Below are 14,193 nucleotides of genomic sequence, written 5' to 3' on the forward strand. Positions count from 1 at the left end.
CAATTTGCCACTTCCATAAATTAATTACTTAAAAAAAAAAACACAAATCCCTTTACTCTACTCTTACTCTAATATATGTATCATGATACACTAATGATAAAAATTATTACTTAATACAAAATCATATTTAATAATACAAAACAAAATAACTCCACATGATGTTTTTCTCTCTGTGCCATTTAGTGCTTTTAGAAAATGATGTGTGTCTTTAATCATTTCTGTGCATGGCTGCATAATATAATGCCGAAATACACAATAATATTAATAAAAATAAAAAATAAATCATATTTATAATAATACATTTATAACTATATTTATACGTTATATTAATACATTTTCATGGGTGTTAATCGCTTCATTTTTGTTGGAAGAAAATAATTTTTTCTTGGCAGAAGTTCAACCTGTCCTCCAACCAATAAGCTTGTATAGTAGATAATTGCATTATACCTTGATATGTAATCATGCTATCATGGGTTTGATCCCAGGGAACAGATGTGCACGAAAATGTAAATCCCCATAAAATCATAATTTAGCATGATTTCTGTGAGGGTTAGGTTTAGGGGTGGGGTTAGGTGTGGTCATTCGAAGGAATAAGCTACCTATAGTAGTAAAATATGTAGGAGATAATGTGAGATCGGTGTAAAACGCCCACACATTGCATTTAAATAAACGTGCGCTGAACTACCAGAGCCTCTTTACATCACTGCTGAACTACCAGAGCCTCGTCACGTCTCATCCGAACTTCTTGAGCACTCGTCCTATCCTGTCATGGCCATGGAGGCCATCCACCATCTCATCAGGGCCACAGAGGCCACCCTTAACCTGTTTATGTTCTCTATTTCAGGATTACCTAACCAGACTTGCTCTCCTCAATCCCACTGTGGTGGGCTTCTGTCTCAACCACACGATTGTGGTGGTCTTCTGCGCTGCCCTGGTGGGCTTCTGTCTCGACCGCACGGTTCTGGTAGTCTTCTCTGCCACCCTAGTGGGCTTCTGTTTCGTCTGCTCGGCTGTGGTGGTTCTATGCACCACCCTGGCGGGCATCTCTCTTGTCTGCTCGGCTGTGGTGGCCCTCTGCGCCAACCTGGTGGGCCTCTGTCTCGACCGCAAGGCGGTGGTGGTTCTCTGCACTCCCCTGGTGGGCGTCAGTCCCGTCTGCTAAGCTGTGGTGGGCTCCAGTTCCACCTGCTCCACCCTGGATTCCTGCCCTGTCAGCTCTGCCCTGGGCCCCTGAACTTTATATTCCCTCCTGGCCTCTTTGTTTTTTTGTTATTGTTTTTATCACTTCCTGCCTCTGTTTCCCTCTATGGACCTGGCCCTCCGTCCCTCCCCTTGTCCACCTCCCTCCTGGTCTCTGTGTTCCTTGGTTTGTTCTTGTGTTCGATGGAGTATCTGGTAGCTGCTCTTTAAAGGGGGGGGGGGGGGGGGGGGTAATGTCACAGTGTCTGTCTGTGTTTCCCTGGGTGTCCGCTAGTGGTCTCACTTCCCCATAGTCACCCCACTGCAGCCACACATCATTTCCAACTAGCCTTTGTCCCATTCATTACTGTTAATTGCACACCTGTCAATTGCACTCAGCTGTCTCTACTTTCATCATTTGCACCTATGTCTATTTAAACGGGTCTGTTTCTATCTGTTTGATGGAGTCCTTGTTTTCCGTAACCCGGCTTTCTCGTGTTCCCTTCTGTTTTTCATGTTTCTTGTTTTTTGGACGGCTCTCTTTGTTTTTGACCTCCTGCCTGTTTTGGATTTGATTTTGGGTTACCCCATTAAAACACTGCAATTGGATCTCTCGTTTCGTGTGTGCATTCGTTACATGTTGACATCAACAGTAAAGAATGGGAAAAAAAGATTCCGCTTGGAAGTTTTGGGTGAGTCAATATTTGTCATGCATTTATTTAGTTCACTCATATTAATACTCATGATTCAGTTGTTTGTAGCTAACTTCAGATACAGGAATAATGCCTTGGCAATTTTAAATATTTACATGGTTCTCCCAAGTACTTCTATGAATAACAGTACTATCATTGTACATGTCCGAAACCACTGTAACATTACAGTATAAACCTTTAGGTTATTGATAGTTCATAGCAAAGTAAAATAACATTAGTATCTGACACCATAATCATATCATGCACTCTCAGGAATAAAGGTACATGTTTGTACCTAAAGGGTCCATTTTGGTACTTTAAAAGTAAATATTAGTACTTAAAGTGTACAAATTACAACCTAATAGGATCATAAGTGTACCTTTTGATAAGGTACAGCTTTTGTACCTTTATTTTTGAGAGTGTACACAGAACACTTTCCTAGGCTGTAGTTAAAATACTTTTTCATTGTTTCTTTCACAGAGCGGAGTCCCTAAACCTGTGATAAAAACACAGAGGGGCGTTAACCAGATGTTGTTTATTTAATATGTGAGTACAATGAAACGATCATCTGGAAGTATTCAGCTGGAGAAACACTCAAGGGCTTAAAGCTACAACTGAAAGGAGAGTTCATCATAGTTGAAAAAAACAAGGAAATCCAAAAAACTTCTACACATGCACACTCGAGAATGCAGTGAGTAAAGCGACCAGTGATCCAGTCTATGTGAGACATCTGTGTAATGGTGAGACAGTGAAGAAACTCAATACAACATAAATCTGTATGTAGATTTACTGCATACATAAGTTTTGTGTTTTTTCTAAAATATGGCAAAATTTGGTAATGCAGTATGTTATTTCCTAATCTAATAATAATGCATATTACAGAACTGGATTTGTTTTATAAGTATGACGTGTTTTTTCCCTCTTCATTAGATTTGAACAGAATTCTTGTCATTGCAATTGTCATTTCTTTGATCACTGTGGTTATCAACATCCCTTTTCGCATTAAAATTTATTTTCACGGTAAGACTGTGTTTAATCTCTTGAAGCATTTGAAGTGTTTCCATTGAAGCTTATCATTTACTCAAATCACAAAACTTAAAAAATTATAACCATTTATGAATAACATAGTCCCATGGATAATTCACACTGCATCTATTAATAAATAGGCTCTTCATAAAAAAATAAAAAAATAAATGAAAAATATAAAAAAATCAGATTCTTAAAGTGCTTTATGTGTGTAAGCACTGGGGATTTTTAGTTTGTGTGTGTGTGTGTGTGTGTGTGTTTGTGTGTGTGTGTTTAATTTCACCTAAATTTGACATACACAAATTCATTTTTTTTTTCATGAAAATATGGTTGACCTGAAGAATGAAAGATATATCATACACTTATTGAACAACACCTTTTTAAAATACATAATGTAATATTCCTATACATAATATGAACATAACAAATATCGGTTGCACTTTATTTTACAGTATGTGTACTTACATGTACTCATAGTGTACTTTCAGTGTATTTATCTAAGAAAGTTCTGTAATACAAGGTAACTACATGGGTTAGGGTTAGGTTTAGGGGTAGGTTCAGGGTTCATACCTAGTTATTACATAGTTATTGTAATTACTATAATAAGTACATAGTATGTACGGTACATGGGGAACAGGACTTTAAAATAAAGTGCTACCCAAATATCTGCAGAGGTATTTACAGTGTAATTAAACAATGTTTAAATTCATTAAATTTTCATATTTGGCCATACGACATATATTCATAGCCACATTCATAGATTGCTATTACTGATATGTAATATGACCCACTGCAGTCCACTGGGCATCACAGAGTTGTAAAAGGTAAGAGCTGTCTAGCAAAAAGAGTGTCTTTTTTTCCTGATGTGTGTCTGGACAAAACGCCATATATCTCAGCAATGGAAGCACGCAGAAATGTGAAAATAGTCTCGTTTGAAAGTAGAGATCATAATCTAATCATTTGATCTGCGATCAAATTAGATCTTTGATCTGTCAAATTCCTGAGAATTTCTGAGAGCTTTCTTGTGATAAATAACTTGACTGTTTTGTGAAAAATATATAAAATACAGATTCTTAGGAAACATTATTAGGAAACATTATTTGTCGTTAGGTGGAAATTCGTATGTGGGATGAATACATTTCTAAACTTAATTTTCCTTCTTTATGTATCACAACCAAGAGTTATGGTATTCTTTGTAAAGAAGAGACTCTAAGCTTTCAAATAAACCCATATAAGGGGCTGATACCTTATAAGGAAGGCTATGTAAATTAATTATAAAAATTTTTAAGGTGATTTTGGACCCGTATCTGGGTCCGCAGAGTTTAGATTATAGAAGTATGAACACTTAAGTTGTCAGTTGTAAAGATGACTCCATTGTGTTTGGATCTGTTTTGGTAGGAGCTGGAGCTTGAAGATTCTTCAGTCTGAACTCCTTCTCATCTGAAAGATATCACAGAAAAGATTTTCATACAATTGCCATTATTGCCAATATTTCAATAATTTAAGAAGACATAAATGTTCATGGGTCTCTGATGTTTATTAAACTTTTTTTAACAGGTGTTTTAGTTTAAGCATCTCATTCTGAAAAGTATAAATCATATCACAATTTACATTTAATTCCAATTAATTATGCTTTCCCATTTTCAATTTTCATGCAATTTTATTATTTATTAGCTTTCAACCAAATCAAGAACTGCCAGTCTGAAAAGCCCTTTAATTTCGACTGAATGTTTTTTTTTTTTTTTTTGATTGCCAGTGCCAATATCTTGGTGTAATCCTATATCCAGTATCTCCAATATATATAATAATACACTATTTAATTTAAAAGATAGTAAATAACACAAGCTGCAGTTAATTTTTAACATAATATTAACTTAATTATAAATAATTTGCAAATGAATCAATATGAAAAAAATAATTATAATTGAACTTAGTGTTGAAAGTGTGGGTTCTTAGAAAACCTGTTTTTGTGTTGATTTAATTGTTAAAAACACATAAAGTCTGTAAACAGGATGTGAAGTGGAGCTTGATTTATATCTGTTTACTAAAATCTAATTGACTGCAGGAACCTGTGGTAAAAGGTTTTGCATTTTCTGTTAAAGGGATAGTTCACTTTCAAATAAAATTTTGGTATGTTTTAGCTTACCTCAAGGACATCCAAGATGTAGGTGTCTTTGTTTCCACAGTAGTTTCCATTTTGATATTTTTAAGTCAAACCGTTCTTGTCTGTGACTAATATAATGGAGGTCTATGGTCACCACCTCAAAGAGCATGCACAGAGGAGTCCAAATTAAACAATTCCCCATCGTAAGTACACATTGATGAACTACGACACGAAACGAGCGGTTTGTGTAAGAAAACGGACAGTATTTATATTGTTTTTACGTCTTGTACACAATCACGTCCAAGTGATCTGAGGGAGTGTGTGCTTCCTGTCGTCGTGTGCGCGTGCGCACGCTCTGGCTTAGTCTGCACAAGCGCGGAAAGCCCTTGATGTGATCTCTCGCGCATGAACGTCACTCATTGTTTACTGTTTACCACACGATACGCCACGAATCTGCACTGTCTGAAATATAAGGCAGTAATTGTAATTAATTGATTTGTTTATAATGCACCCTATAATCGTTGCGATAATAATAAACACAACACATTACTCACTCTATTGACAGCGTGCCATTGGGATCTGTGTATTCTGGTTCAAATAAATATGGTTGTGAAAAAAATTCCAACGTTGTATGTGGATATATAGAAATCGTCTTCCATTGAAATTTCCTGTACGTCTAAATATGTTTTAGATCTTCACAGTGAAAGGTAAAACTTCCGAATTCTCTGTGTAAACCATAGACTGTAAGTGTAAACAATGAGTGACGTTCATGCGCAAGAGATCACTTCCGGCACTTTCCGCGCTTGTACAGACTAAGCCAGAGCGCGCGCACATGTCACATCAGGAAGCACTCGCGCCCACAGATCAATTGGACGTGGTTGTGTACAAGAGGTAAAAAAACTATATAAATACTGTTCGTATTGTTTCGTGTCTTAGGTCATCAGTGTGTACTTACGATGGGGAATTGTTTAATTTGGAGTTCTCTGTGCATAATCTTTGAGGTGGTGACCATAGACCTCCATTATATGAGTCACAGACAAGAACAGTTTAACTTAAAAATATCAAAATGGGAAATACTGCGGAAACAAAGAAACTTACATCTTGGATGCCCTTGAGGTAAGCTAAAACATATCAGAATTTAATTTGAAAGTGAACCATCCCTTTAACTGTATGTCAATTTTCTGAAATAATTATAATAATTAATAATACATTTTCTAGAAGCTTTTTATTTTCTTATTTTTTTTTACCTATTTTTCAGAAGATTAATTTATAGCTTATTTATAGATTTCAAATTGTATTTAACTGACTAGTATCTTTCTATACTATAATTTAAAATCGGATAAAAGCATCTGCTAAATTAATAAATGTAAGTTTATGATTTGGCATTTAAATATGCTTATGACTGTGGAGGATTGTGGTGTGGGCTTTTAAAGCTGAACAAGAACAACTACAGATTCATAGTTTGATCAGATTCCCTTATGTTGACGATGCAAATGCTCATACAGTATAATTTCAGATGTGATGAAGACATCTCTTACCTTGCTGCTTGCTTTGGCTACAGCTTCGACATACGCAGATGATAAGAACACATAGCAGCAGCAGCAGAAGGGCTCCTGAACTTGCTAAAATGCTCACCATTACCCAGAAATCAAAGCCAAAGAATGTACGAGGAACTGGGACAACTTTAGTTGTAGAACCCAGTTCACCTTTAACTGTGGTACCTATAAAACCTGTAAGACAAGAACAAATGTTATGAAATCAGTAACAAACAAGTTCATCATTTATCTATTTTAAGCTGTTAAAATCCTAAAAACTGAAACAAACTCATAGAAGAATGTAAAAAAAAAACACTTACATGATGCTCTTTTCCTGTCACTTTGCTCTTTGCTGACAGGATTGCTCACACTGCAGGAGTACGGTTTATTCTCCTGTACTTGAGCAGATGTCAAGAGAAGGTTTGGGTTGTTTTCATTCTGGATTATATTGTCTTCTTTATACCAGGATACAGTCAGATCTGTACGGTCTCCAAAGTCACAGGTGAGTGTAGCGTTCCCATCTTTGCAGTTGATGTTCATTGTCAGAGTAGGGCTAGGAGCCTTTTCTGTGAAAGAAACATGGTGGTCATTTCCTACTACTGAAACTACAATAGAAATATACAGTCTTATTTTGTTGTTATGGTGTAAAAGGTTAAAATATTTGTCCTCTTACCATAAACTTTAATTTCCTTTTCTCCAGCATCAAGCTGTGTACCTTCAGCATTAAAAACAGTGTATGTATATTTGCCACTGTTCTTCAGACTAACACTTTCAAATGTTAATGATCCATCTTCTTTCATTATTAGACCTGGTATTGTTTTCCTCATCGTCCCACCTTTTCTGTGAACCACAGCATCACTAGAGAGATGGACCCATTTGATCTCATAAGATGTGTCAGTGTATTTTGTTGGCAGCTGAAGGGTGCAGGACGTTCCCTCGAGTAGATCTGTTTTACATGTCTCTGCTGCTATAAGAGAAAACATTTATATCAGCATTTATTTCAGATTTATCAGGGTTGGTTTCTTTTTGAAAGCCCATTTCTGATTAGACATTAACTTTAGACAAAACGACTGATCCATTTTTGACCATAAAAACGATACGGTTGATTTAAAGCAACACAATGTAGTTTTATGATGCAATTTCAATTTTTCCTTTCTTTTTGGAGTGTTAAAAGCTCTAGGTGCATAAAGAAGATCTGTAAAGTTGCAAAGACTAAAGTCTCAAATCCAAAGAGATATTCGTTATAAAATGTAAGATTCAACCACGCCCTCCTAAAATGGCTCGTTCTAACACGTCCCCACATCTCTACATCTGTATGTGGTGGAGCTGGGCTAAAAATCGATTTTATTGATTAACTCCAATGTGTAGTTTACATTGTCTTGTTTGAATGAAAATCATTTTCTTTTTAACATCTGCCAACGCTCCACTCATGCTGCCGAGAGAAATGTTTCGCCCTACGAAATGAACACAGCAGCACACGCACACCCACCAAAAAGCAACCTGCAGCAGTGTTACTATTGTGTGGCTCGCCAACCTTTACTTTTGTGGCTCGCATGGCAGTAAATAATATGATGATATGATAATGCAGTCAATACAGATATTTCATAAACATATTAAAAACAAGCAGGGCTATAACATAACCCATTAATTAACTCACGCCATATCTGCACCCGACACGAGTGACGCAATCCGCCAAAAGAGAATGGAACCCAGTGATGTTGTGATGTTATCTACCCTGGACACGGCGTGATGTGACACAATCCCCATCAGTAAACTGATGCCTCGTTCTATTTATGACAAAGTGTACTGACACTACTTTCAAATGGTTTGCAAATGTAGTGCGGTGTTTTTTTTTTTGTTGTTGTTGCCGTGCTGCTTTGTTGTGGAGATGCTGTGTTTCAATGTGAAAGCGAAACTACATTTTGTCCTTCCAAAAGAGGACAAGACTAGAAATCAGAGGTTATGTATCAACAACACTGTTCCAGAACAGTTGAGCCCAAATATTCAGATGTGTCAAACACATTTTATGGAGGACTGTTTCCTGATTCTAGGAGAATAGATTACAATGATGTCTGTTATGACTCACAGACTGTATGTACGCTTTTTGTATTTAAATAATTTGTCACTGATGATTAAAACACAAGTTTTGAGCAGTATAGAGTAGCATTTGTTATTTGTCGTTTCTTCGATCACAAATGCAGACATGGTTTAATGTTAACTGGTTGGAGTCAGCTGTTTAACCGTCAGTGGCTTGTTACTGCAAACACATACGATCTTAATCACTGTCTGTCACGTGACTCTGTCCTCTTTGTTCTTGAACTGATGGTAAAACTAAGGACATTATTAACTGTCTTATTAACTGTCTTCATTAAATTCATTTTGAAAGATGAAGCTCATGAATATGGAAAGGCTCGTTATATTTCCAATGAGTGCTTGTGGTGATCGTCCAATCACAATGCACTCGGTCAGTTGGCCAATCAGAGCAGACTGCTCTTGTTGCAAGGAAGGACTTTGTAAAAAATGACACCTTTGAGAGAGGCGGGGCATGGAGGACCTACTATAACCTACAGGATTTAAAAAAATGAGTTTTTTGAGCATTTAAGCATGTCAATATATTCTATTACACCAAACACACAAAATAATGATCTTTTAAAAAGCATCATATGACCCTTTTAATAAGCTCTGACTCCAATAACAACAGGGCCTGTCAGCACACTGTGTGGGATAAGATGTCACAAATGGGGACATAGGCAGAACCTGATTTTACCAAGTGAGACATGTTCCTGGGACAACATCGTTGTTGACCCTGGAACAACATTGTGATTAACCAATCAGATTTGAAGAACCAGTTTATAGATTTTGTGAAGTTTACGCTTAAAATCAGTGTTTGGTGCTTGTACATCAGTGTCATTCATCTATCATATCCTCTGATTTTTGGGATTACTCATGGTTAAGGTTAGGTTTAGGTGTAGGGATATGGTTAAGAATATATTTTTGGAGTAAAATGTTGTTCCAGGGTCAACAAAATATGTTGACCTAGGAACACATCGAACTTGGCAAAATCAGGACGTGCGGGGACATAGGCTTTTTATGAGAATAAAAATGGTAGAACTATTATAAAACCATAAAATAAATTGAAAAAAAAAACAACAACAATTAAATATATATACATACACATACTTTTCTGAAAATACAGTAACACAGTGCAATGTTAAAGCAAAGCTGCCTTTAAATCTGTGTTCACCTATTTATCCAGCATATAATTTCTAGAATTTACTTTATTTTAATTTTTTACAGTTTTGAACTAGATGTTTTAAACCCACAAATTAGTGCTTGATTCTATTAGCGAATAAGACTTTTCAGTAAAAACCTGTTAAGACATGGATTCTCTGTCAGACAAATGTTTCAAAAGGTTTTCGTGTCAGTGCCCTCGAAAAAATAAAAAAAGGTTCACCAATGAACATTACTATCAAAACCATTTTCAGACAGAATCATTTTATTTTCTCAATGTGAAGAACTAAATAAATCTAAATAATCTATGTATTTGTAAAATGCAATGGTTAAACGTTCATCTGGTCTCTATAAATATGACATTATGTAAGTGTCTTCTAGTGAAGGCGGATGTGCACAAACTCGAAATGCAGCAGTTTAATCTAAGATTTGCAAAACGGGCTGTTTTAGTTCAGTTCATTAAAATATCTACACAAAATAAAACCATAACTTACCAGTGATTGCAGTAATGAAGCCAGAGAGGAATAGAAATAAGAGACTGTGTTGGCAGCTCATTGCTCTTCTGCAAACAGCAAATATATTCCAGAAAATTTTGACCACCAGCTCGACGACACAGAAATAAACTTCCGTCACAGAAAAGAGAACCGAAAGTTTGCATTTAGGGAGCTGTCGGTTATGCAGGGTCATCAACTAAAGATGTCAGTGATTATGCAGAACCAAACTTTAAAAAAAAAAATGCTGCACGCTCTTAAAACAGCGAGTTTAACAACTGACCCTGTTCTCACAAGTGTTGCCAGATCCGCGGTTTCCCGCGTAACTGCGGTACTTTAAAACTTTTACCGCGGGAAGTTTTTCATGCCGGCGGGTTAAAGCGACCCCATTAACGTGATATTTAACCCTGGGGTACGACTTGTACCAGGGGAAACCGACCTAAAAATATGTGTTTACACCGTTGGATCGCCACTGAAAAGCGTCTGTGCTAGTTTTGAACTAATTTAGAGTCGCAATTGGACGGTTTTTGCAGTGAACACCTGGCAACCTTTTGTGTTGCGTGGGCCACGCAACACATCTGTTTTGCACGCAGTGAATAGAGAGCCCTTAGCAAATGGTGCAAATGTGTCATGTATTTGGGTGCCTGCTTATGTAGGTGTGAAAGGAAATGAAGATGTAGATCTTTTAGCAAAACAATCTCTCACATCTCAAAGAATATGTATCTAAGTTAAATTAAGTAAAGCTGAAGCCAAGACTAATAAAGGTACATACACAAAATCTATGCCACGAATACTGGGATTAATGATACAGGAATACATTTTTATAATATTTAAAGTTGGTGTAGGAAGAGAAATGAGTACAAAAAGAAACAGTCATTGCCCGTCTCAGAATAGAACATACAGGGCTCAATAAGACTGCATTTAATGGGTGAACACACAAATGGTTTATGTAACATTATAACCAACCTGACTCAGTAAAACATATAATAATAGCATGTCTTGAATATGAAATTAAGTTAATATTAAAAGAAGTATTAGAAAAATGTACACTTAAATTTACTTTGGAAAATATACTTGGAACAGCACTTAGGAAAACTTTCAGCTAATTTCATATCTGAAAGAGATGTTCTTTTGTTTCACACTCCAGTCCAGCAGCTATAGAAGAAGAAGAGTCCTAAACTGAAACTGTAATAATATGATATTGGCAACTCTCCAGTGTGTGTTTGTGATTGCACTGTTTGGAGAGCATCGAGAGCTCCTAGTTCATGTTTTTGTAAAGTTGAGCACAGTTTCAATCACAGACTATCACAACACTATCTGTTGATTTCTCAAACACCTCTGATTGCAATCCTCTTGTAACAAACAGTGTATACACGATTTAAATGAGATTCATTGCACAGTGAACTGTAGGGAGTTTCTTGTTTATAATGGAGACAGTGTCACGTGATCCTTCAGAAATGCTTTTCACTGCAACTGTACTTTTCACACTATTTTTATTTATTTTTTCATTGCTGGCTTATTTTAGGGGAAAGTGTAGTGAATAAGAGACCTTCGACAGAAACATCTGCCAACAGTATCAAATTTTTGCCAGACATGGCTCACAGAAGTTGCTGTTGTATAGGTTTAAGATCCCTTAAAACCCTGTTATCTATATTATCTAATATCTAATATTATTATTATGGTTGTTTTAATCGTGAATAAATCTAAAGCTTTGAGACTATTATTTTGTGTTATTGAATTGTCATGAAGATGTGACCATTTCTCCTTATGCAGGCTTAAATAATCTTGATAATAAAAGGGGGGGTGCCCTTTTTCAGTTCAGCACATGCCCCTCAAAAGGTCTGTGCACGGCCTGCTGGTAACATATAAATAAGCTACTCAATTATTATATAAGTTCATATTAATATATAACTTTTGACCCTGATTTGGATGAAAGTAATGAAATTTTCTCTGTACATTTATTTCAGTAGTTTCACTGCACATAATGCAGTCCCTCCAGAAAACGCGGATTTTTTTTTTTTTTGTGATTGTTGCCTACTTGATTATGCGGCATGCGATGGAATATGCGTATTTTTGATATTTTTATGTCGATGAAATCTGCGTGAACTTGCAAAAACTGCGGTTTGATGAAAAAGAGAAAAAAGGTCAATATAATCTTTTCAATATAAGGCTTGTCAGTAACAATGGAACTGTCTTTGCGTGCCTTTGCGCTTATTTCTGTTCAATAAGAATGATTTGCACGCTTCAAGTTTCCCCTGGTTCACCCAATCAAGGAACTCCGGAAGTTTGACAGTCAGGTGGGGGCTGCCATCTTTTAGCAAACTTCACTTGCGTTAGCATTCATTGAACAAATTGTTTGCGTCACTTTGACAGCGAATAATTACATCTGAGGCGTTTAAGACTCTGTTGTCCTTGTCTCTTGTTATTTATTTCTAAAGATACACGCAATGTATAAAGGGTCCATTACCTATGTTACATTATGGCCTCGTATAAACAGTTTTTGTAAAAAATAGGCTAACGATTGCGTCTAACCACTGGCTCTGTGTCGCATTACCAAGACATGTGGACGTCGCCTGAGAGACGTGCTCACTCACACCAAAGAACTCCCCACTCAAGCTCGCCGTCTCTGCAAGATTAACGATGGCAGTTTGCACACACAGCTACTAGAAGATTTACATCTGGCTGACAGGTTGCTGACGTCGTCAAGCTTCGTTTGAGTCTGCGCGTCAGAAACGGAAGTGCTAAAAAACGCTAAAACTGGGCTTCATTTGTCTCAATTGAGTTCCAATGGGGTCGCTGTGTCCATTTCTTTTACTGTCTATGGTTTCACCGCGGGGTTTGCAGATGATGTTCACGTCACGTAATTACGTCACTTCATAAGGTTCCCATGGCAATAGGGGGAAAATGGCGCTTTACTTGTGTGAAGTAAACGCAACATTTTTCAACTTTCTGCTAATATATATGTGAGTTTTTTCAACGAAAATACAGGGATTATGAAATCATGCTAGCCCCATATATTTTGCTTTCTTAAATCGGCAATTTATGCGGCAAAAGAGCTGCGTATTTGAAAAAATGACGACCCCGTATATGTGGCCTTTGGCTGATTATGCATTAAATCAGGCAATCGAATAATCGCGTTTTTCTGGAGGGACTGATAATTCACCATCCTCATCCTCATCCCTCTCTCAAAATAATTTGCCCCCACTGTCATGTAACACACAGACTGACTGCTTTGCGCGGTCTTTTGCGCTTATTTTTGTTGGCAGATGAGAATGATTTGCGTGCTTCACCCTGCTTCACAGATGATGTTCACATCGCGCAATTATGTCACTTCATAAGGTTCCCATTGGAAAATAATGGTGATTTACCTGTGTGAAGTAAACGCAACATTTTTCAATTTTCTGCTAAGATATATGTGACTTTTTTTTTGCAACGAAAATTATTATTATTATGAAATCATGCTACCTCCACATATTTTGCTTCCTGAAATCGGCAATTTATGCGCCCAAAGTGAAGGCGTATTTGAAAAAAAAAAAAGATTAATTTAAAACATTAAATTAAGCGATCGCATAATCACGTTTTTCTGGAGGGACTTATAATGTCAGTCATTCTGAATAAAAAATTGTCTGTGAAAAGTAAAATGTGTTAAGACTTCTATTTAAAGTAAACATTCATATTTCAGAATGATATTTAGAGCATATTCGGGGAAGTATGAACATATTAAATGTTTCATTAAACAGTTTCTTTCAGTTTAATAGCTTTAAAGGCTATACATTTACTTATTCAGCTGAAATATGCATCCCATCTACTGGTCTTTATTTAGACACAACAGAGCGCCCCCTGGCGAGTGAGATCTGCCCATACATAATCTGTTCGTGGTTAGTTTCCATGCACTATGTATAGTGATCATGTGGGTCGTGGTTAGTAGTCTTCCT

At 36.6% G+C, this 14,193-nt stretch overlaps 1 protein-coding gene across 2 annotated transcripts; it reads right to left on the reverse strand.

The window, feature by feature from the left end:
* Positions 1–1,869: 1,869 nt before the first annotated feature.
* On the reverse strand, positions 1,870–10,573 carry LOC113100115 (T-cell surface antigen CD2-like). 2 transcript variants are annotated; one of them, XM_026264981.1, is made up of 5 exons: positions 10,262–10,573; positions 7,210–7,500; positions 6,857–7,102; positions 6,540–6,731; positions 1,870–4,337 (listed from the first exon to the last, which is right to left on the reverse strand). In XM_026264981.1, the coding sequence occupies exons 1-5, from the start codon at positions 10,452–10,454 to the stop codon at positions 4,243–4,245; spliced, it is 1,017 nt and encodes a 338-aa protein (XP_026120766.1). In that variant the 5' UTR covers positions 10,455–10,573; the 3' UTR covers positions 1,870–4,242. The 2 variants fall into 2 exon arrangements, with proteins under 2 accessions (XP_026120766.1, XP_026120765.1); XM_026264980.1 differs by having other exon boundaries at positions 7,210–7,503; positions 10,262–10,570.
* Positions 10,574–14,193: the final 3,620 nt, after the last annotated feature.

Source organism: Carassius auratus, unplaced genomic scaffold (genome assembly GCF_003368295.1).
Source record: "Carassius auratus strain Wakin unplaced genomic scaffold, ASM336829v1 scaf_tig00217184, whole genome shotgun sequence".
Taxonomy (NCBI): domain Eukaryota; kingdom Metazoa; phylum Chordata; class Actinopteri; order Cypriniformes; family Cyprinidae; genus Carassius; species Carassius auratus.